Source organism: Equus przewalskii, chromosome 13 (genome assembly GCF_037783145.1).
Source record: "Equus przewalskii isolate Varuska chromosome 13, EquPr2, whole genome shotgun sequence".
Classification (NCBI taxonomy): Eukaryota; Metazoa; Chordata; class Mammalia; order Perissodactyla; family Equidae; genus Equus; species Equus przewalskii.
The window spans coordinates 46,208,153-46,229,602 of record NC_091843.1 but is presented as its reverse complement, the minus strand read 5'-3'; the positions used below and the strand labels follow the sequence as shown (position 1 = coordinate 46,229,602).

At 37.9% G+C, this 21,450-nt stretch overlaps 1 protein-coding gene across 2 annotated transcripts in view; it reads left to right on the top strand.

Moving 5' to 3' along the window:
* Nucleotides 1–21,450, top strand: part of PRRC1 (proline rich coiled-coil 1) — a 45,946-nt gene that overhangs the window by 12,463 nt on the left and 12,033 nt on the right. For both annotated transcript variants that reach the window (XM_070569360.1, XM_070569359.1), the window contains 3 exons: nucleotides 4,550–4,713; nucleotides 10,799–10,902; nucleotides 19,031–19,133. In XM_070569360.1, the coding sequence (XP_070425461.1) occupies nucleotides 4,550–4,713; nucleotides 10,799–10,902; nucleotides 19,031–19,133 (371 nt within the window). The remainder of the gene's footprint in view (nucleotides 1–4,549; nucleotides 4,714–10,798; nucleotides 10,903–19,030; nucleotides 19,134–21,450) is intronic.

The following is a 21,450-nucleotide window of genomic DNA, read 5'->3' as shown; positions in this document are numbered from 1 at the left end:
CTATTTTTTAGTATGTGGGCCTCCAGCACAGGATGGCCGCTAACAGAGCAATCTAGGTCTCCACCCAGGAACCAAACCCAGGCTGCTGAAGTGGAATGCGCTGAACTTAACTACTAGGCCATGGGGCCAGCCCCTGCTGTTTAATTATTTTTTTTTAATTGAGTTAATGATAGGTTACAATCTTGTGTGATTTCAGTTGTACATTAATGTTTGTCATTCGTGTTGTAGGTGCACCATTTCACCCTTTCTGCCCATCCCCCACCCCACCTTTCCCCTGGTAGCCACTAATCTGTTCTCTTTGTCCACATTTTTAAATTCCTCATATGAGTGCAGTCATACGGAGATTATCCTTCTCTAACTGGCTTATTTCACTTAACATAATTCCCTCAAGGTCCATCCATGTTGTTGCAAATGGGATGATTTTGTTCTGTTTTGCTGCTGAGTAGTATTCCATTGTATGTATATACCACAACTTCTTTATCCATTCATCTGTTGATGGGCACTTAGGTTGCTTCCATGTCTTGGCTATTGTAAATAATGCTGCAATGAACATTGGGGTGCGTAGGACTTTTGGAATTGGTGACTTCAAGCTCTTTGGATAGATACCCAGTAGTGGAATCCAGCCCCTGCTGTTTAATTTTTAATGTACATATCCAATATGTGAAAAAACGTAATTCCTTAGCAGAATCAGTGACCAATTATTAGTAATTCTGTTGAAGATAACAATTTACAGGCCAAAGCTGTGCACCAGGTACCTGAACAGAGATTTTCAGAAGCAAAAAGAGTCAATAGCTTTCACAAGTCTTGACTGTATTGGTAATGTACTGTCTAGTAAATGCCGAAGGACAGGACCTAGTGGTGATAAGTACCGTTTATTAAATGCTTGCTCTGCCAGGCACTAATTCTCATAAGAACTCCTCAAGGTAGGTATGATTTTCCTCAAGTCTTAGATGAGGAACCTGTGTTGAGAGATACTTGATTCTCAGTCACACAGCTGGTGGAGCTAGATTGAACCCATGTTCAACTTTGTTACTCTTAGCCACTTTGTTTCCCTTAAACTAGAAAATCAAATCAAGAGTTAAATCAGCTGAATTTTCTTTGTGTTTGTAACTGCCAAAGGATTTAGAAATTGGACCCTATTGATGCGGGGTCGGTGAGCCGAGGAGTCGAAAGAAAGATTTCTTAGACTCTTAAGATCTGGCCGTAGTGCTCTTTTATTTAGAGAATAGAATAGCATGGGGACAGGACCCATGGGTAGTCAGGCTGCTGCGTGGGGACAGGGCCCACGGGCAGGAGGAGCCACTGCTGCTGCCGCTTCTGCTGCAAAGTGGGGTGGAGAGTAAGGCTAAATTTAAGGCATAGGTATGTGAGTTATCTCTTTACAAGACAAAAAAAAAGTTAAAATGGTACCAGTGCCGGTAGGGCCCGGCCATTGGGCAGTCCCACAACTTTTAGATAAGAATCAAACCGGATTGAGTAAATGGCAGAAGTCACCGCTTAAATATTATCCTCAGCTAAACACACAAACACAAGAGGATTTTGGCCGGGGTGGGGGGGGTCAGTTACATGAGGTTGCCAGACAGTAAACAACTTAAGTTCTTGCCTTCCCCGTTAAGAGTTTTCATAGATGAGGCCATCCCCCCTTCCTCCTGGCCCAGAGAGGGAGGCATGGAGATTTCCTTCACAAATGCAACTGTCTCTCATCAAAGGGCGAGCAAATTCCACTCCTCGGAGCCTGCTTCTCATCTGCGGTTTTAAAATTAACGAGCCTAAAATCCTCATCACTATGATATGTATTGATTTCATATATTCATAATAATCGCTTGACATAATTAACGCATCTTATATATATATTTTGTTCACAAACTTGTATTTTCAATGAGAGAAAGAAAGGAATTAGTGTTTTTGGAGCTCTTGCTGTTTTAGTGGCTACCGTGTTAGACTGTGAAAGCAATTATCTTATTTAATCCTTAGAGCAACCCTGTGAGGGGGCAGGGATTTTCCTATGAAGAAACACTCAGTGACCTCCTCAAGGTAAGGAAGCTAGTAAATGATCAAGTCAGGACTCAAACCCAAGACTGTTCCTCAGGCCAGTAGTCTGTGTGACATTAAGAAAAAGGGAAAAAGGGAAAAAGCAAGGAGGGAGGGAAAGAAAGATACAAATGAACTTTCTCTTATTAGCAAATACCATAACTGATGATAACATATAATCGTAATCAGTTAGCTATAAAAAGCAATAAAACTGAGTGTGAAAAAGCTGTCACTTTATTGACAGGCAGCAAAAGACCATTCTGATCTAAGAAAACTCAAAACAACAATGTTTTTGTACTAATATTCTAGAAATCACTATAACAATTTCAAATGTATCAAGAAAGCAGAACTATGAGAAATGGATTTTAACACAGTTTGACTTTCTATATTCTTTTAATTAGTTCTCCCTTCATTGTCATGAAAGGCAGCACCATTCACCACAGAAAGGCTGAACAGCTTTTGAGCTGAAGCTTAATGAGAGCAGCCCTTAGTTAGGGTCAAGACACATGTGCCACATGGAGAAAAAAGTGTGTTCTTCCTCTTTTCCCCTATGTGACCCATTGGTTTTAGGTTTTAGTAACTTAGGAAATTCCAGTAAAGATGAGATCCGTGACATATTATTGTCACTCAGGAAAAAAAAGATCCATGATAAAAAGCCCAAATATTTGGAAAATATTCTCAGCTATTCCATGAGATATTTATTAGGGAAAAGCATACCATTGTTTCTGGGGCAAAATATTTTACAATACAAACAGCTTTCTTGAGAAATCTCTTTTACCAGTGATAGCCGTTAATGCCAAGTAGCAAAACGTGCTGTGCTTGGAACCAGCGTATTGAATTCAGTATATCACATGTTAGCTTAAGATTTGAAAAAGTAATTAGGCATATTTTTCAGATTACTCTGTCTAAACAGTAGACAGGTTTTTAAAATAATTAATTGAAATATTTGAAATGTTTTAAAATACTTTTTTTTGTATTGCTCTTAGTCTTTTTCTTTTCTTTTTTTTTTAAAGATTTTATTTTTTCCTTTTTCTCCCCAAAGCCCCCCGGTACATAGTTGTGTATTCTTCGTTGTGGGTTCTTCTAGTTGTGTCATGTGGGATGCTGCCTCAGCGTGGTCTGATGAGCAGTGCCATGTCCGCGCCCAGGATTCGAACTAACGAAACACTGGGCCGCCTGCAGCGGAGCGTGCGAACTTAACCACTCGGCCACGGGGCCAGCCCCGCTCTTAGTCTTTTTAAATTTCAAGTTTTATATATGTTGGTATTTCAGTTTTCATAAATGCTTGCATATTTGTATAAGGGAAGTAATAGATGTATAATTTATAAATAAATATCCATTTATTTGTGGTAAATGCTCTTTTTTTTAAAAAGATGGCGATGTATAATAAAAAGGTTTGGTCCTACATTTAAACTGTTTTCTGGATAAGAAGCACATGTCATGGTAGTCCTTGTTGAGTACAGAACTTCTGTGCAACTCATTGACCAATTAATTATCGGTAACAGTCTTCATTTTCATTTTCTGTAAATAGAATATCCTAAATGTGTAACTTATACTTCATAAGTCAGATATTTAATTTCTATGATACATCTATAGATGAAAGACTGGAAACTGTAACATCCACGTGATGTTAGAAGTCTGTGTATAATAGATGTTTGTCTTTATTAACCAACAGGAGAAAAGCCATTTTGATTTGTACCATTAAAAATGCAATAAATGTGTCTGTCCAAGTTTAAACTAATCAGAAAATGGAACTTGGCTAAATTTAATAGAGCGGTATAGTAGAAAAATAAACTTTTCATAAGTGTTATCATTTCCAAAATTAGTATCTGGAATACTTTTTGGGAGCTATTATTAGATGCTAAAAAAGTATTCCATGAACAGATTAAGTATGGAAAGTACTGGGTTAAAGTCATAATTTTTAACTGTTGGATTTCTCAGAATCTTTATGTTAATTTGCATTGTGCAACAAAGAAATGTGGTGTGCAGTATCTCCCACACTTATTTGACCACAGCATGGTATATCCTAGAATGGTATTTCATAGAATGCAGAAAAATGTAGTGTTCATTTGTGGCAGGTACGCTATTTAGAACCATTAGAAGGTATGTACCATCTTCTGCTTGTGAATAAGACTTCCTCAGATAATGCACTAAATTCTCATTTTCAAAACTCAGGAAAAGTTGGTAGTTCAGGGCTAAGCACTTTTTGGAATAAGATGCTGTGAGATTAGAGGGTGAAAATGTGCCTGGTTGTATCACATGGTGTGAAAAGAGCATTTCAGAGCCTGGCAGACCTGGGTTGAGTCCTGACATCATCACTAAGTAGTTATGTTACCTCGGGCAAGACGTTATCAGCCTCAGTTTCCTCAGTCAGTAAAAAAGTTAATCTATGTCTTGCATCGTTTTAGGTTAGTAATAATTATGTAGTGATGTGAGGTTAGTAATAAAATATTAGCATATCTTAGTGATTATGAGAGTTTCATTACTTTAATTTGGAATTTGCTTCTGGTCTTTGTAGGATCTGGAGGTGAACTGGATATTGTAGTGACCTCAAATAAAGAAGTAAAAGTTGCTGCCGTCCGAGATGCCTTCCAGGAGGTCTTTGGCTTAGCTGTGGTTATAGGGGAAGCTGGACAGTCCAATATTGCCCCACAACCAGTGGGCTATGCAGCTGGATTAAAAGTGAGTAACAGAGCCCCTTTTTCAGGATATAGAAACTGGAAGTTAGTTTTTTTTATAATTCTGATAATAATCTTTTGGTCTGTATGGAGCTAATGGGTTTTTACATCCTGACATATTGAGCAGCTTGGTTTTTAATTAGACAACTCTGTAGTGTTAGGAAGATATAGTGGAGTTTTAAAGAAACCTAAGATAGGTTTTGATTATTGGGGGAGGGGAGGAAACATGCAGAGAGCACAAAAAAAGAGTAATTCGTCCTAAAAGAGATCTTCTTAACCCAGTGTTAACGTTTGAATCAATTACTTAAGTTATAATGTCCCTTGAATCCCATAAGCTTTTTATTACTATCACTATTAATACTACTTTACAGTTATGTATTTCTTCATGGTTTATGGAACTCTCCTATATTGGGAAGTTTCCGGAGTGGTAATGGGGTTCTAGTAAGCAGGTTCTGAATTGACCCTGCAAGTCTTCCTTTTCCCTTGTACTTGGTGAGGGGATGCAGCCCTCAGTGGAAAAGCTTCTCTTAGCTCGCTTTTTCTGATTCTTCCCCTTCCCTGTCCTTTTAACTCCTTTGCCTTAAAGACCCGACTACCTGGCACCTTATAGGCACTTGTATGCCTATATATAATGAGTTTGCCAAGGTCTCACCAGCATATAGAGACCTATGAAATCTTATTACCAGTAATAACCCACTTATCAAAAGGAAGACACTGGCTTAGTTTTTCCATAGTGAAGGAATAGGATCTTGTGATTGAATCCATGCATAATCCCTATGTAATAGGGGCCGATGGTAGAATGACTTATTTTGAAGAGAAATTTTACACAGTTGCATACTCAAACCACTACTTGAACGTTATATACTTTGTCTTCTGGCCTGTTACCGTCACAGAACTTGTCATACATCTACATAAAGCCACTTCCATTACCAGTGTACAGGATCTGGTCCCCTCTAGCCTACTCAGTGTTAGAGTTCCAAGAATTCTGCCCGCTCTCTTATACATTTTTTACCATCAGCATACAGACATGCAAACATCTCTCCCACCTTAAAAAACAAAAATAAACCAAAGAAAACCTTAAATTTTGTGACCTCAGTTCCCCCATCACCTACCAGGTTAGTTTTTTGCTTCCTTTTACAGCGAAACTCTTCCAGAGAGTTGCCAACACTTTATCTCCAATTCTTCCCGGCATATTCTCTTAAACCTACCCCGGTCAGGTGCTCACCCCACCACTCCACTAAGAATGCTGTCAAGGTTACCAGTGTTCTCCATCTTATTTGACTTTTCAGTGGCTTTTGAGACAGTTGACCATTCACTCTTCTATAATGTTTCTTCACTTGACTTCCCAGATACCAGACTTTTGCTTTTTCCCTGCCTCGCTAATTGCTCGCTCCTCTGTGCTGCCTTTGCTGGTTCCTCCTTTTCTCCCCAACCTCCTGATGGTCTCTTTATCTACATTTACTCCCTTCTTCATCTCATACTGTCCCATGGCTTTAAACACCATCTGTGTGCTGACAGTTTCACATTTGGGTCTCCAGCAGAGACCTCTCATGTAAACTTGATTTATAGAAAAGTTGCTTTTTTGACACCTTTACTTGAATGTCTCAAACTTAATATGTCTTGTACTCAACTTCTTTTCTTTCCTCCCACCCTGCTCCCCCCAGCCTTCTCCATCTCAATTGATGGCAGCTCTATCCTTCCATTTTCTCAGGTGAGAAACCTTGGAGCCATCCTTGACTTCTCTTGTTACCCATATCCAATGCGTCTAGAAATCTTGTTCGCTCTACCTTCACAATATACCCAGCATCTGACTACTTTTCACTGTCCCCACTGCTGCTTCCTTGGTTGGAGCACCACACTGTCTTGCTGGAATCTTGCAGTCACCTCCCAATGGGTCATCCATCTTCTGCACTTTCTTTGCCCTGTAGGTTGTTCTCAACAGAGGAGCCAGGATAATCCTTTCAAAACATAGGCTAGACCATATCAGTCTTCTTTTCAAAACTTTTATTTCACTCAGTGTAAGACCCAGATTCCTTACAGAGGCCTCTACAGCCCCCCCCCCCCCCCCCCCCCCCATGATTTGGCTGATCTGGCCTTCTGTTTTTTTCTTTGGCTTCATCTCCTGCTGGTCTTCCCCCATGGTCACTCCATGCCAGCCATGTTGGCCTCCTTGCAGTTATTCATACTTGTATGGCATGCTGCTCTTTTCTTAGGGCCTTCTCAGTAGCTGGTTCCCCTTTCTCAGACACTCTTCCCTCAAATACCTACTTTATTGACTCCTTAACCTCCTCCAGGTCTCCTCTCAGATCTTCCCTCCGCAGTGAGGCCTGTCCTGACTGCCCTGTTGAGGACAGCAGTCTGCGCCTGCACTACTCATCACACTTACCCTCCTCTGTTTTTTTTCCTACAGCACGCAGCACCTTCTGATACTATTTAATTTACTTCTATATTACTTTTTTAATACTTTATCCCAGTAGAATTAAGTTCCACAAGCACAGGGATCTTTGTTTTGTCCACAGCTGTGAACTTATATAATAGTGCTTAGAGTTCTTTAAAATGAATATCCAGCAGTCTCATCAAGATATCTTGGTATAGGGCTGGCCCTGTGGCCGAGTGGTTAAGTTTGCGCGCTCTGCTGCAGGCAGCCCAGTGTTTTGTTGGTTCGAATCCTGGGCACGGACATGGCACTGCTCATCAAACCACGCTGAGGCAGTGTCCCACATGCCACAACTAGAAGGACCCACAACGAAGAATATACAACTATGTACCGGGGGGCTTTGGGGAGAAAAAGGAAAAAAAAAAAATCTTTAAAAAAAAAAAAAGATATCTTGGTATAAAACCGCAAGCAACAGAATTCAAAATGCTTGGGTAAATCTTTTAAATCAATCCTTTATTTCCTCAAGTGAGTAGTCTAATCCAGAAGACATTTTCACTGTGGGATCTGTTTTGAATTTTGGGTTAACACTCAGTCAGAGAATAGAGATTTTTCTCTGAACAGAACTGCAGCTACCCCCCCGTTGCTGTACCTTGATACAGTACCTTTACAGTCACATGGTGGTCTTCACACTGGTGTTTGAAGCACCTCTGCTGACACACAAAGATAGGAAAGGTCTGAGTAGACCCAAATAGTTTTCATTTCTACTTCCTCAACTTTGACATGGACTCTTTCCTGAAATTTTTCTGCCTGAATACACGCCTGTGATTGAAGCAGCATGCCGCTCTCCTTTTCCATGTCCCGCTAACAAGCCCTCTTCCCTCCCATTAGAAATAAAGACCTACCTCTCACCCACTGAGATGGGCCACATTGCCCCTACCTCTCACCCACTGAGATGGGCCACATTGCCCAGAACGTAGACGACTCCTGAATGTTGTGTGAAGGGACAATTCAGAATAGTGTTTTAGGTATTGAGAATGCAAATGACATAATGATTCGCTAAAATCCTTTTGCAGGTCATGTGGTTTCCAATTGTTTGTTCCCAACAGAACTGAAACAGGACCAGACAGAGCTGTCAGCAGATAGGGCATTCATAGTTTTTGATGATAGATCACCATGTGATTTTTAGAATATAACTCAAAATTACATGGTTTTTGAAACATGGGTCTTAAATATTTTGTAACGTTGAATATCATTACACAGACGATATCTAAAATTAGGATATTGAACTTGAAAGGCTGATAGAGATTTTTTCTGTAAAAAAACCCTTATGGATATTATTAGTAGTTAATTTATGTTGTGATTTTATTAGTATCTGCAGATTTATTTTTGTTATTGGTTTTTGCCCTTCAAGTTTAGACATATGGGCTCCTTTTCCACGATCTTCAGTACAAGCTTAAAATTAAAATTCATTGAAACTGATACTACGTACGTATAGGAAGTAATTTGCAAATTTTTCAGCTGCTTTTTTTCCCCAGAAACAGTAGGGGGAGCCAATGAGAAGAAAAATAATGTAGAATCCTAGAATATTAAAATTTAAACCCAATTTTTCCTCCCCATCAGATTTTATTTGAAGTGAATGCCTTTTTTGAATTAAAGGTGTCCATTAAACATATAAAACTGTTTAAGAAAATAAGTCAGCCGTTATTACAGTTAGAAAGTTTCTGAAGATTCTCATGCCAAGTATTAGAAAGCTAATCAGTTAGGACTATTGTTTTATAGCTTGTATTCAACAAAGGTGTAGTTAATAGCTATAAGCACTTATGAAGAAGCTTTGAATTTTGATTATCTGAACCAAGTTGCTTTGTATAAGCTCCTAGAGTACAGTATAAACACAGGGGGCCTTTCTGTATCTTACTTCAGTTCTGAGATGATTACTTCACTGTGGCCTCTAAACCGCCTAATTCTTGATCCCCTATATTGCTGAAAAATAAAGTTAAAATTCCATTCTCACAACATTAGTAGGGACTAATAATAAAGTGTATTTATGACTCCACAAGATGCCACGTTTAATTAATGTGGTCAGAGGAGAAGAGGCTGATGTAACCCCCTCTTCATTTCTCTTCTGGATTCCATAAACAAACAAAGAATTAAATTTGTCTGCCCAGCTTATTATCCTATCACTTATAGGAGCTAGTTAATTTCAATTTAATATTTTGTGAACCCAGTGAAGTATAAAGCCCTGTGCTGTAGGATGGTAAAAGATGAACAAACTTAGTTTTTGTTTCCTAGAAGCATAAAATCTAGGAGTATTTCATTGTAGCCGTAGCTAAGATACACCTTCGAAGAGGTGGGGATGAACCTGTGCTCGTCCCCCTCATCCCCTAGTAGCTTTTACTGGATTAACATTTATTTAAATTTCTTTATAATCAAAATTTAGCCATAACTACCTCTTGGGAGGAGTAAATTAGGCAAATTTAAATTTTCCAGTATAAAAAGTTAATTTTCTCTCTTAAATTTTTTTTCAAATGCAAGAGCTGCCTCCTCATTCCGTATTCCTGAATTTCGTGACATCGTGTTTACACCATTCAGATTCTTAACATTAGTGATATAGGGCTTCAGAAGCCGTTTATTTTTCCTTTGTTCAGTTTTTCATGTAGTAAGTCCTTACTGAATGCCTGTTAGATTAGACACTGTGCCAGGTACTGGAGATAGAAGAGTAAGTAAAAATACACAGTCTTGATTTTGTTGTGGTTTAAATCATATCTTCCTTCATCTTTAAAAGCTAATGTCGTAAATTTGTTTACCCATTCTCATACGGTTGTCACTTTCTCTTCTTTCAGATGTTTCTGAAATAAATTTATTCTGAGAAGTGTCCTAGCTTTCTTAATTTTCATTTGAATAAGACCTGACCGCTTAATCTCATTCACTACTTAGCTCTGCTGTCTGTAATAAAAACAGGTGTATTATCCACGGCTAGTTATTTTCAGAAATGGAGTTTTATCTTGGGTTTCGAATATATTCTCAGCACATCATTCACGATCACTGTTTATGAAGTGATTCAGATAAAAGTAGTAAATGGCAACCTTGCCCTCATTCATCCAGCTTGTAGTTTTCTGCTGTAAGATACATATTTAATTAATCTGTACAGTGTTCTCTGCCCCCCAATTTTGTTTCATAATAATTTTCCTGAATACGCTTTTGTGTAAAATATACATTTGCAGTTTAAAAAAAAATGAACTCGTTTGGTATGTGTTTTAGGGCTGTATTTAAAGGGGATCAGAAGAAGAGAAAAAACTTATTTACTATTGATATGATTGCCTGCCAAGAAAATTCGAGAGAGAATCAACTAAAAAACTACTAGGAATAATAGATTTTTATTCAGTAAGATGGCCTCTTGCCAGATCAACATAAAAAGTGCATAGTTTCCTTATATTAGTAATAACCAATTAGAACATGTAATATAAAAATAATCCATTTCACAGCAGCAACCAAAATAATAATGCATAGAGGAATAATTTGGCAGGTGCGCTGCAAACTGAATACTGAGGGGAGCATGATTGGAATTTTCATATTTTGTTCTCTCTACTTTTGTTTTAATGTTTACAATGAGTTTGTGTTTGTGTATAAATGTATGCATCGATCACTTATGTAATTAGTGCATTTAATGCTGAATAATTTGAAATGGTTTCTAACCTACACTGTTGTTATTCAGGGCGCTCAGGAGCGGATAGATAGCTTGCGGCGAACTGGAGTGATCCATGAAAAGCAGACTGCTGTGTCTGTAGAAAACTTCATTGCAGAATTGCTACCCGACAAGTAAGAGGCTTTTTTTTTCCTAACGTAGTTACAATTTTTTTCTTGTAATAAGAACTTTGAAGATCTACTCTCTTAACTTTCAAATATACAATACAGTACTGTTAACTGTTGTCACCATGCTGTACGTTATATCCCCAGAGCTTATTTAATTTATAACTGGAAGTTTGTACCTTTTAACTCCCTTCATCCATTTTGCCCACCCCCCACCCCTCTGGCAACCACCAATCTGTTTATATCTAAGAGTTTGGTTTGTTTTTTTTTTTTTTTTAGATTCCACGTTTAAATGAGATCACACAGTATTTGTCTTTCCCTGGCTGACTTATTTCACTTAGCGTTATGCCTATCCATGATGTTGCAAGTGGCAAGATTTCTTTTTTTATGGCTGAAAAGTATTCGATTATATGTACAAAAGAATTTATATACATTGTATATATGTGTATGTTCTACCCTTTTTTTATCCGTTCATCATCAACAGACACTGAGGTTGCATCCATGTATTAGCTGTTGTAAATAATGCTGCAGTGAACACGGAGTGCATGTACCTTTTTGAGTTAGGCTTTTCATTTCTCTCAGATAAATGTCCAGAAGTGGAATTGCTGGATCATATAGTAGTTCTATTTTTAATTTTTGAGGACCGTCCATACTGTTTTCCATAGTGGCTGCACCAATCTACAATCCCACCAACAGTGCACAAGTGTTCCTTTCCCCCCCTGTCCTCATCAACATTTCTTCCTTGTCTTTTCGATAATAGCCATTCTAGCAGGTGTCAGGTGATACCTTGTTGTGGTTTAGATTTGCATTTCCCTAATGATTAGTGATGTTGACTACTGACGGCCAACATGTACCTGTTGGCCGTCAGTATGTCTTCTTTGGAAAAATGTTCAGAGCCTCTGCCCATTTTTTAATCAGGTTTTTGGGGTTTTTTTGCTCTTGAGTTGTGTGGGTTCTTTATATATGTTGGATGTTAACTCTTTATCAGATATATGATTTGCAAATATCTCCCGTGCTGTGGGTTGCCTTTTCATTTTGTTGATGGTTTCCTTTGATGTGCACAAAGTTTTTAGTTTGATGGAGTCCCACTTGTTTATTTTTGCTTTTGTTGCCTTTGTTTTTGGTGTTGAATCTAAAAACTTGTCACCAAGACCCATGTCAAGCAGCTTACTGCCTGTTTTCTTCTAGGAGTTTTATGGTTTTACATATTATGTTCAAGAGTTTAATCTACTTTGAGTTAGATTTTGTGTATAGTGTAAGATGGTGGTCCAGTTTCATTCTTTTGCATGTGGCTGTCTAGTTTTCCCCACACCATTTATTAAAGAGACTGTCTTTTCCCCATTGTGTATTCTTGTCTCCTTTGTTGTAAATTAATTGACTGTATATGCGTTAGTTATTTCTGGGCTCTCTATTCTGTTCCATTGATCTGTATTTCTGTTTTTATGCCAACACCATACTGTTTTGATTACTGTAGCTTTGTAATATAGTTTAAAATCAGGGAGCCTCCAGCTTTGTTCTTCTTTCTCAAGTTTGCTTTGGCTTTTCTGGGTCTTGTGGTTCCATGCAAATTTTAGGATTGTTTGTCTTTGGAAACATCAGTGGGAAAAATGCCATTGGAATTTTGATAGGGATTGCATTGAATATGTAGATTGCTTTGGGTAGTATGGACATTTTTTACCCTTTTTTTTTTTTTTTTGGAGTAAGATTAGCCCTGAGCTAACATCCTCCACCAGTCTTCCTCTGTTTTTGCTGAGGAAGATTGGCCCTGAGCTAACATCCATGGCCATCCTCCTCTATTTTGTATGTGGGACGCCTGCCACAGCATGGCTTGATAAGTGGTGTGTAGGTTCATCGCCCAGGATCCAAACCTGTGAACCCTGGGCCACCAAAGCGGAGTGCATGAAGTTAACTGCTGCACCACTGGGCAGGCCCTAGTATAGACATTTTTACAATATTAATTCTTCCAATTCATGAGCACAGAATATCTTTCCAATTATTTTTGTCGTCTTCAATTTCTTTCTTCAGTGTGTTAATAGTTTTCAGAGTGGAAATATTTCACCTTGTTGGTTAAATTTATTCCTAAGTATTTTATTCTTTTTGATGCAGTTGTAGATGGAACCGTTTTCTCAATTTCCTTCTGATAGTTTGTTGTTAGTTTATAGAAACGCAGCAGGTTTTTTTGTCTTGATTTTGTATCCTGCAACTTTGCTGAATTCGTTGATTAGTTCTAACAGTTTTTTGCTGGAGTCGTTAGGGTTTTCTATTATAATATGTCATCTGCAAATAGTGACAGTTTTACTTCTTCCTTTTCAATTTGGATACCTTTAATTTCTTTTTCTTGCCTAACTGCCTAAGATTTCCAATACCGCGTTGAATAAAAGTGGCGTCCTAATCTTGTTCCAGATCTTACAGGGAAAGCTTTTAGTGTTTTATTGTTGAGTATGATGTTAGCGCTGGACTTGTCGTATATGACCTTTATTGTGTTGAAGTGTATTCCCTCTATACCTACTTTGTTGAGAGTTTTTATCATAATGGATATTGAATTTTGTCAGATGCTTTTTCTGCATCTCTTGAGATGATCATATGATTTTTATCCTTCATTTTGTTAATGTGGTGTATCGTGTTGATTGATTTGCAGATGTTGAACCATCCCTGCGTCCCTGGAATAAATCCCACTTGATCATGGTGTATGATCCTTTTAGTGTATTGTTGAATTTGGTTTACTAATATTTTGTTAAGGATTTTTGCATATGTGTTCATCAAGGATATTGTCCTTTAATTTTCTTTTCTGTGGCATCCTTGTCTGGTTTTGGTATCAGAGTAATGCTGGCCTCGTAAAATGCATTTGGAAGTGTCCCACGTCTTCTGTTCCTTGAAAGAGTTTGAGAAGGATTGGTTAATTCTTCTTGAAATGTGTGGCAGAATTCACCAGTGAAGCCATCTGGTCCTGGACTTATGTTTGTTGGAAGATTTTAATTACTGAGCCAATCTCCTTACTAGTAATCAGCCTGTTCAGATTTTCTGTTTTTTCCTGATTCAGGCTTAGGTTGTATGTTTCTAGGAATTTATCCATTTCTTCTAGGTTGAGCAGTTGTCGGCATATAATTATTCAGTAAGAAGCTTGTTGTGTTTCTCTTAGGAGCAAAATATAATTGGGTCTAGGGAGTTCACTCTGAATACCTAATAAAAAATGTATCCCATTTTAGAAGCAGAGAGAAAATTGTGTTCTGGTCCCATTTAACTGACTTTGTGACTGTGTAGCTCACATTTCTACCCTTGTTTCTCCTTTTTAATTAGAAAATGCAGGTAGTAACAGCTGTGTTCTAAGATTGTGTTAATAACCACTGAGTACAATAACACTAAATATAAGATGATACAATTGTAAATTGGCTTGGATGTAATTGACCACCAGTAACAAACACAATCATTTGCACAGTTATTCAGAGTAATGGAAGGTATGGGCGAGAGGGCCTGGTGGTAGTCACTATGTTTGAGTTCTTCTGGGCACTACCTCTCATCTATTTAGTTTGGAAATAACTTCCAGACAATATGATTCATCATTGTTTTTGAGGACATTGTACTTTTAATAAATGGTTTTATGGGAAAAAATTTTTTTAATGTGCTGGATTGATTTATATTGAAATAACTTTCCAATTGTTGAAATCTACCTTCTTTTGTAACCACATTGTGGTTTTGTTTTTCTTTTAATTTTTTGTTTATTTAGTTTTGAATAACACTGTGCCCAGTACTTTGTGGCTATAATATACAAAAAATGTTTTCCAACTTTAGGGGTATATTATAGGCCAATGGGGAGAGAAAATATATACACAGATGAACTATTTTTAAATGATTGCATAAAAAGGCATGTCATTTTTTGCTGACAGTAAACATATACAATGTCAGTGGAGGTAACTGAGTGTGGAGGTGGTGTCAGATGAGATTGATGAGTAGTTGGGACTTGAACTGGATTTTGAAGAGTAGGTAAAATTTGGATAAGTGGAAAAGAATAGGTAGGACATCTGAGTGGAGGAAAAGTTTGAACATGATTTAAGATGTATTCTGGGGTCTGATTGTATCAGCTTGGCTGAACTTTTGTTGGATAGGAAATCAGGAAGTGATTTGGGGACAGATTGTGGAGAGCTTCAAATGCTAGGTTGAGAAGTTGAACTTTCTGTGTAAGCACCAAGTAACCATCCAATGATTCTTATTTCATTTTCTCCTCTATTAACCTTTTACTATTTAATGGTTACCTTAGAGATTACGTTGTACTTTCTTTGATGTATTACGTTACAATAAAAAGTATGACTTTTGATAATACTGGAACTGCTTTTAATACCATTCCCTACCGCCCCCACCTTTTACAATATTGTGGTCAAGTATCTTAATTCTGCATGTATTTACAACTCCTAAGATCTTACCAGTATTGTTCTGTGCAGTCAATATTCATTTATATTTACTCTCTGAATTCTGTCCTGCATGTTTTGTTTTTCCTTCTGCCTAAAGAGCTTCCTTTGGTACTACATTATAATGGAGGACCGTAGCTATGAATTCTCTCAGTTTTTGTTCATCTGAAAGCACTTTTAATTCACCTTGATTTTTGAAAGATATTTTTGCTGGATATAGAAGTCTAGGTTGGCATTTCTTTTCTTCTTCACTTTAAAGGTGTATTGTTTTCTGGCTTCCATCATTTCCATTAAGAATTAGCTATCCATCTTACTGTTTCTATGAAGATAATGTTTTCTCTGGCTGCGTTTAGGATTTTTTCTGTTATTTTATTTTTGCAGTACTGTGCTACACCTAGGTGTCTCTGTGTTTGCTCACTTTTATATTTAAATTTTTGTGGATTCACTGAGCTTGATTCTGTCTTTCATAGGGTTTATATCGTTCATCGATTTTGGAAAATTTGTGGCCATTGTATCTTCAGAATTTGCTTCTGGCCCGTCTTCTCTCCTTTCTCTTTTTGGGACTCTAATTACATGCTTGTGTACATTTTGACAGTGTTTTATGTTTCTCACATTGTCATCCCCGTCCCCATCCCCCACACTGGTTTTTCTTCCTCTCTTCTCCAGGTTGAGCGTTTTCTGTTCACGTCTTCAGGGTCAGTAATCTTGCTCTGCTGTGTGCAGTCTGCTGTTAAGCCTATACGTTGAGTTCTTACTTTAAAAAACAAAAGATTCAGTTTATCTATTGAATATCTAGACCTTTTCATCTGTTTTGACTATCTTTACCTCTTTTTTCTTGACTACATGAGTCCTAGTTATTTTAAAATCCTTGTCTACTAACTCCAGGGTGTTCATTTGTAGGTCTCCTTTAGCCTCCTATTGGTGAGATGATATGGTGCCCTCTCTTTGAATGGCCAGTAAACTTCGGAAGCTAGACATTGTTGATGAGAAACTCTCAGTCTTCAGGTGAACTGAGAAGGTTCACCCTTTCCTCTAATGAACGGAGTTGTGGGGTGTGTGGAAATGGATAGTGTGGTGTACTTTAGTCACAGACTGAGCTGAGTCGGGGCTGGGTTGCACTCAGGGTCAGCTGGAGGTCTTCAGCTCATCTTTGAAAGGTTCTCCCTGTCCAGAATGTTATTCCTTTCTGTCTTACTTGCTCTTACAGCTCTTTGATGCCTTTGGATATGTGACTTGTATAACTCATCCAGCTTCTCATTGGGAGTATTGGCCTCTATCATAAATGGCTCCATCATACCTGGAAACTAGGCTAGTTTTCCTACCAAGTACCTTTTGAGCAGAAGAGTAGCATATTGGGAAGATTAGGAATAGTAAATGGTATTAGGAAGTCTGTTGATGGTTTCTAGTATGGATTAAGAAGGAGAGAAGATGCAAAGGTTGTGATAGTAAGACACAGAAGGAGGAGAGAGGGAGGACATGAGAATAGACAGCAAACCCAGAATCCAAAGCACTTGATAGTTCCTGCTTTGGCTAATTATCTCTGCGATGTTACTGTGGGAAATAATGTACAGAAGATAAAGTCAAGGAAATGTATACTTATAATTGAGACTAAAAAAGACCAATTCAGGAAGAGCAAGTCAGCTGAAAGAAGAAATCCCAAATGTGTTTAGCCCCTAGCATTGTAGAGCCAGTATAGACCTAACTGTCTGTGATGAAGTTTGCATCAGTTCATGCTACATGAGAAAAATTAACATAATGTATACCATACATGGAAAAATGCCAGTGTAAATATGGACCATCCTTATTCAGAGATTAACCTATCAAGTTTTAAAATCTTGGGTTATGTGTTAAATGTGCTAAAATGTCTTTAAAATGTCCTTTCTGGGGCCGGCCCAGTCGTGTAGTGGTTAATAAGTTTCGTGCTCTGTTTTGATACCCTGGGGTTCGCAGGTTCAGATCCCGGGTGCGGACTTACACACTGCTCATCAAGCCATGCTATGGTGGCGTCCCACATACGAAATAGAGGAAGATTGGCACAGATGTTAGCTCAGCAACAGTCTTCCTCAAGCAAAAAGAGGAGGATTGGCAACAGATGTTAGCTCAGGGCCAATCTTCCTCTCACACACACAAAAATGTCCTTTCTTCTGTGAATTGACTAGTGTTAGTAGATGGTCTATCTTTGTTAAAATACAAATTGACATACCTACATCACTTCCCGAGATTCTATTTTGAAATTTTTTCAGCTGCATGAAATCTCAATGTCTTGGAAACCACACTTCTTCTTATGCCTTTTTTTAAGTTAAAGTGGTTTCCACATAGGATTGGTCAAGTCCGTGAAGTGACTGTCCTTGAACATGGTCATTGGGTATTACCATTCTTCCTCCACGCTGGGGTGGGGAGTGGAGATGGAGTTGAAAGACAGTAAGAAGGAGAGGGAGAAAAACTGAGAGTTTACTCAGCCAGCTGGTGAAAGAAATGGAAGAGGTTTTGGTGGACATGACAATGATTGCAGTTTTAGATACTGAGTTGAAGAGAATGGGGTATACAGGTTGATGTGTTTGGGAGCATGATAGTATTTTAGGGAACAAAGGTGATCCTGGAGTTCTAATGTGTATTCACTGGTGTCTCAGAAGAGACTTTTCTCTCAGCTTCAGTGAGCCTGCTTTTCAGGATGTCCACGACTGTCAGCATAGTCACTACAATTACGCCCTGCCACCTGCATTATACACAAATCATGCAAAATACAGTATTGATTAGTATACCAAATACAATGAATATTATTTAATGTTCTTAATTTGAAACAGAGTCTTAGGATATGAATACTACAGACATTACAAACTGCCGTTTTAATACTCAGCAGAGTTATTCTATATTTTACTTTGCTGTTTCTTTGAATAGGTATAAGAGTTTCCTAATGCATTTTGTATTTCATCACACTTTATTAGATCTACATGTTTAAAAAAAATAGACTGAACATTTTCTTGCTCCATATCCTCTTGTTATTTAAATTGATAGTTTCAGGGCATCTGGTTTCATGGTTCTGGTTAGATAAAATGCTAATGGTCTTACAGATGATTTCACTTAAGTCAGTTTTAAAATGTATCGCTTTTTATAATTTATAAGTATCTTTAAATGGACGAAAGTTTTCTTGATTTCACGAAGCTGTTCTCAAAGACTGATTCATTGTAAATAGTTCTGGAAACGTGACTAGAAGGATTTATCAGGAATGAGGAGAGGATTATTTCCTGTGAGTGAGCTTATTTTTTAATTTGCTAATAACTTTGCTACTTCGCTACATATTAATGATAGAGATGGCAATATAAAAATTCCCGTATTTTAGCAACTGACATTTTAAGAATATTACTCATGACAGACTGTTTGCATGTTTAAATGGACGGGTCGATCTGCTGCATGTTTGAGTTCTCCTATTCCCGTTCTTACGCCCCATCTTAGCATTTCTTGCTAAGGAACTTTACATGGTAATTTTCAGTTATTTTTTTGTTATTCTCCATTCTTTTTCTCCTCTTGGAATTAAGCCCACAGGAAAATTTTAGCTACTGCTTTTATGGATTGTCCTCTTGAAAATTGATTAGGAGGACATTTCCTTTTTGAAATCTGCCAGTGTTTTATCTGAATGATAGTACTTGTTTTTTGCTTTGTTTTGTTGTTTTCTCTATTCACTATAACTTTTATTGCACACACAAACAATTTGAGACTCATATATTCTCTTTCAGGTGGTTTGACATTGGTTGTTTGATAGTTGAAGATCCCGTCCATGGCATTCATCTAGAAACGTTTACTCAGGCCACGCCAGTGCCTCTGGAGTGTGTACAACAGGTCAGCTTCTCCTTCTCTTTTTCTTTCTGCTCCAGAGAAATGTGCAATATTGTTTTCAAAATAAAAATTTGTGTCAGATTGTTCATTGGAAATCTGATAAATTCTTGATTTTGCTTCACCCTTTTCCCTTTTAGCCTTTTCTCTTTGCTTTTCAATTCCCTATTCCTTCCAGCTTGTTTTAGTACCTCCCCACTTTGCTTGTCTAGCTGTCTTTGAAAAGGTGATACATTATATGGTTAATCACTATTTCCCTCATTTTTTTCTTTGTTTTTATGGTTGTGTTGACTACCCTAAGATCTTCTGCTGGTTTTACGTTCGCCTTTCATTTACGTTCCATTTTATCTCACATTTTATTCTTCTGATGCATCCGTTTCCTTTTTCTTTGTTTCGATCTTCCTCTTTAAGTTTGTTCATCTTTAGTGACAAGTAGAAACCTATGTAGCAAAAAGTTCAGAAACTTTAGATCAAAGGTCCATGTCTTTAGGTTTGTTGAAAAATGTAACTAATAGTTTACCTATCCACAGAGTTTCCACAAGAATGTAAGCATGAATGTATAATGATTTGATTCCCTCTATATTTTTCTTACCTTGAATCCTTTCTTGAACAAAATGGAATGTAAATATATATGCATTGTAATCTTGGTACTCTTACATGGTATTTTGTTCACTTTTTTCTGTCCTCTGTTTCATGACATTTACCACATTTGTACTTATATACATTGTTGAATGGGATTTCAAAACTGTCTCTTAAAGTTATTTGTGACTTTAGGCATTTGAGAATCTGATAAAGCTTTTGGGTTTTCTCCCAAGAAAATACGTGTATACAAGCACATAAATTTGGCATATATGTTCATAGAATCTGTGGAAGCAACCTCTGGCCCTCTTTTAGGGCTTTACAGTTTTGATGGGAACTAAGAATTTTTTTTCCCCTCCCCAAAGCCTCAGTACATAGTTGTATATCCTAGTTGTAGGTCATTCTAGTTCCTCTACGTGGGATGCCGCCACAGCATGGCTTGATGAGCGAGGTGTAGGTCTGCATCCAGGATCTAAACCTGTGAACCCCGGGCCGCTGAAGCATAGTGCACCAACTTAACCACTTGGCCATGGGGCTGGCCGGGACTAAGAATTGATGCTTGGAATTTTGAAATTTTATTGAATCTTGTAGTTATACCATAGTTTTTATCATAATTTCTTTTCAGAAGTTGAAGAAAACATTTTTCAGATGGTGACATTAAATCACCTTTGTATTGGAGAGAGTTTAAAGATTGTAAGCAAATACTGTGCATACTTATATGCCAGTCAAGAATGAGTATTAGGTTGAACTATACAAAATTGCTGTCTTTGAAGTCAAAAACAGTCAAATATTGGCAGTTTCATATGATTCAACCTAATTACCTCAATGAAGCGTTACCCTGGAAGAATTTCATCTAGCTCCAAAAATATCAGTGAGTTCTAATGGTGTTATAAATGAGGTCTACAAAGTATTCAAAGAACATAATTCTCATACTCTATAGAGTATCAAAAATAGAGGTAGAAAGTTTGCCATTTCATTCTGTGAGACTAGCCTGTCACCTAACATCACAAAAATTATAATACAGTGTCACTTAAGAACTAAATGTCAGAATCATTGGTAAACTTAATAAATAAAATTCTGAAATGTATTAGAACATTAAAAAAGGTTCTGGAACCAATTCCAGTAGGGAGGGTTTCTCCCCACGCCACCAAGCACTTCTTCAATACCAGCTGGGGTCATACAAGTCAACTCAGTTCTGACACTATCTACCCAGAGATAGTGTCAGATCTCATGGAGTTAAGGGCTCAGTTTCACAAGACTGCCCCCCCCCCCCCACCACTACAGACACTAATTGCAAGTCCAGGTTGTTACTGTACACTTCTGACGAACTGGCTATAAATTAGATTCCCATGACCCTCTCCTTGGATTCAGTTAATTTGCTAGAGCAGCTCGTAGAACTCAGGAAACCTACTTACTCACTAGATCACAGGTTTATTGTAAAAGACTATAACTGAGGAACCGCCAGGTGGAAGAGCTGCATAGTGCAAGGTCTGGGGAGAGGGTGTGGATTTTCCATGCCCTCTCCAAACTCACCACTCTCCCCAAATCTATATATGTGCACCAACCCAAAAGCTCTCCACCAAGTGTGTCCTTGTGGGTTTTTATGGAGGCTTCATTACATAGGCATGAGTGATTGAATCATTGGCAGTTGGTGATTGGTTCAACCTCCAGCCTCTCTCTGGAGTTGGGGGGCTGTGGGAGGAACTGAAAGTTCCAACCTTCTCATCTTGGGGTTGGTTAGCGT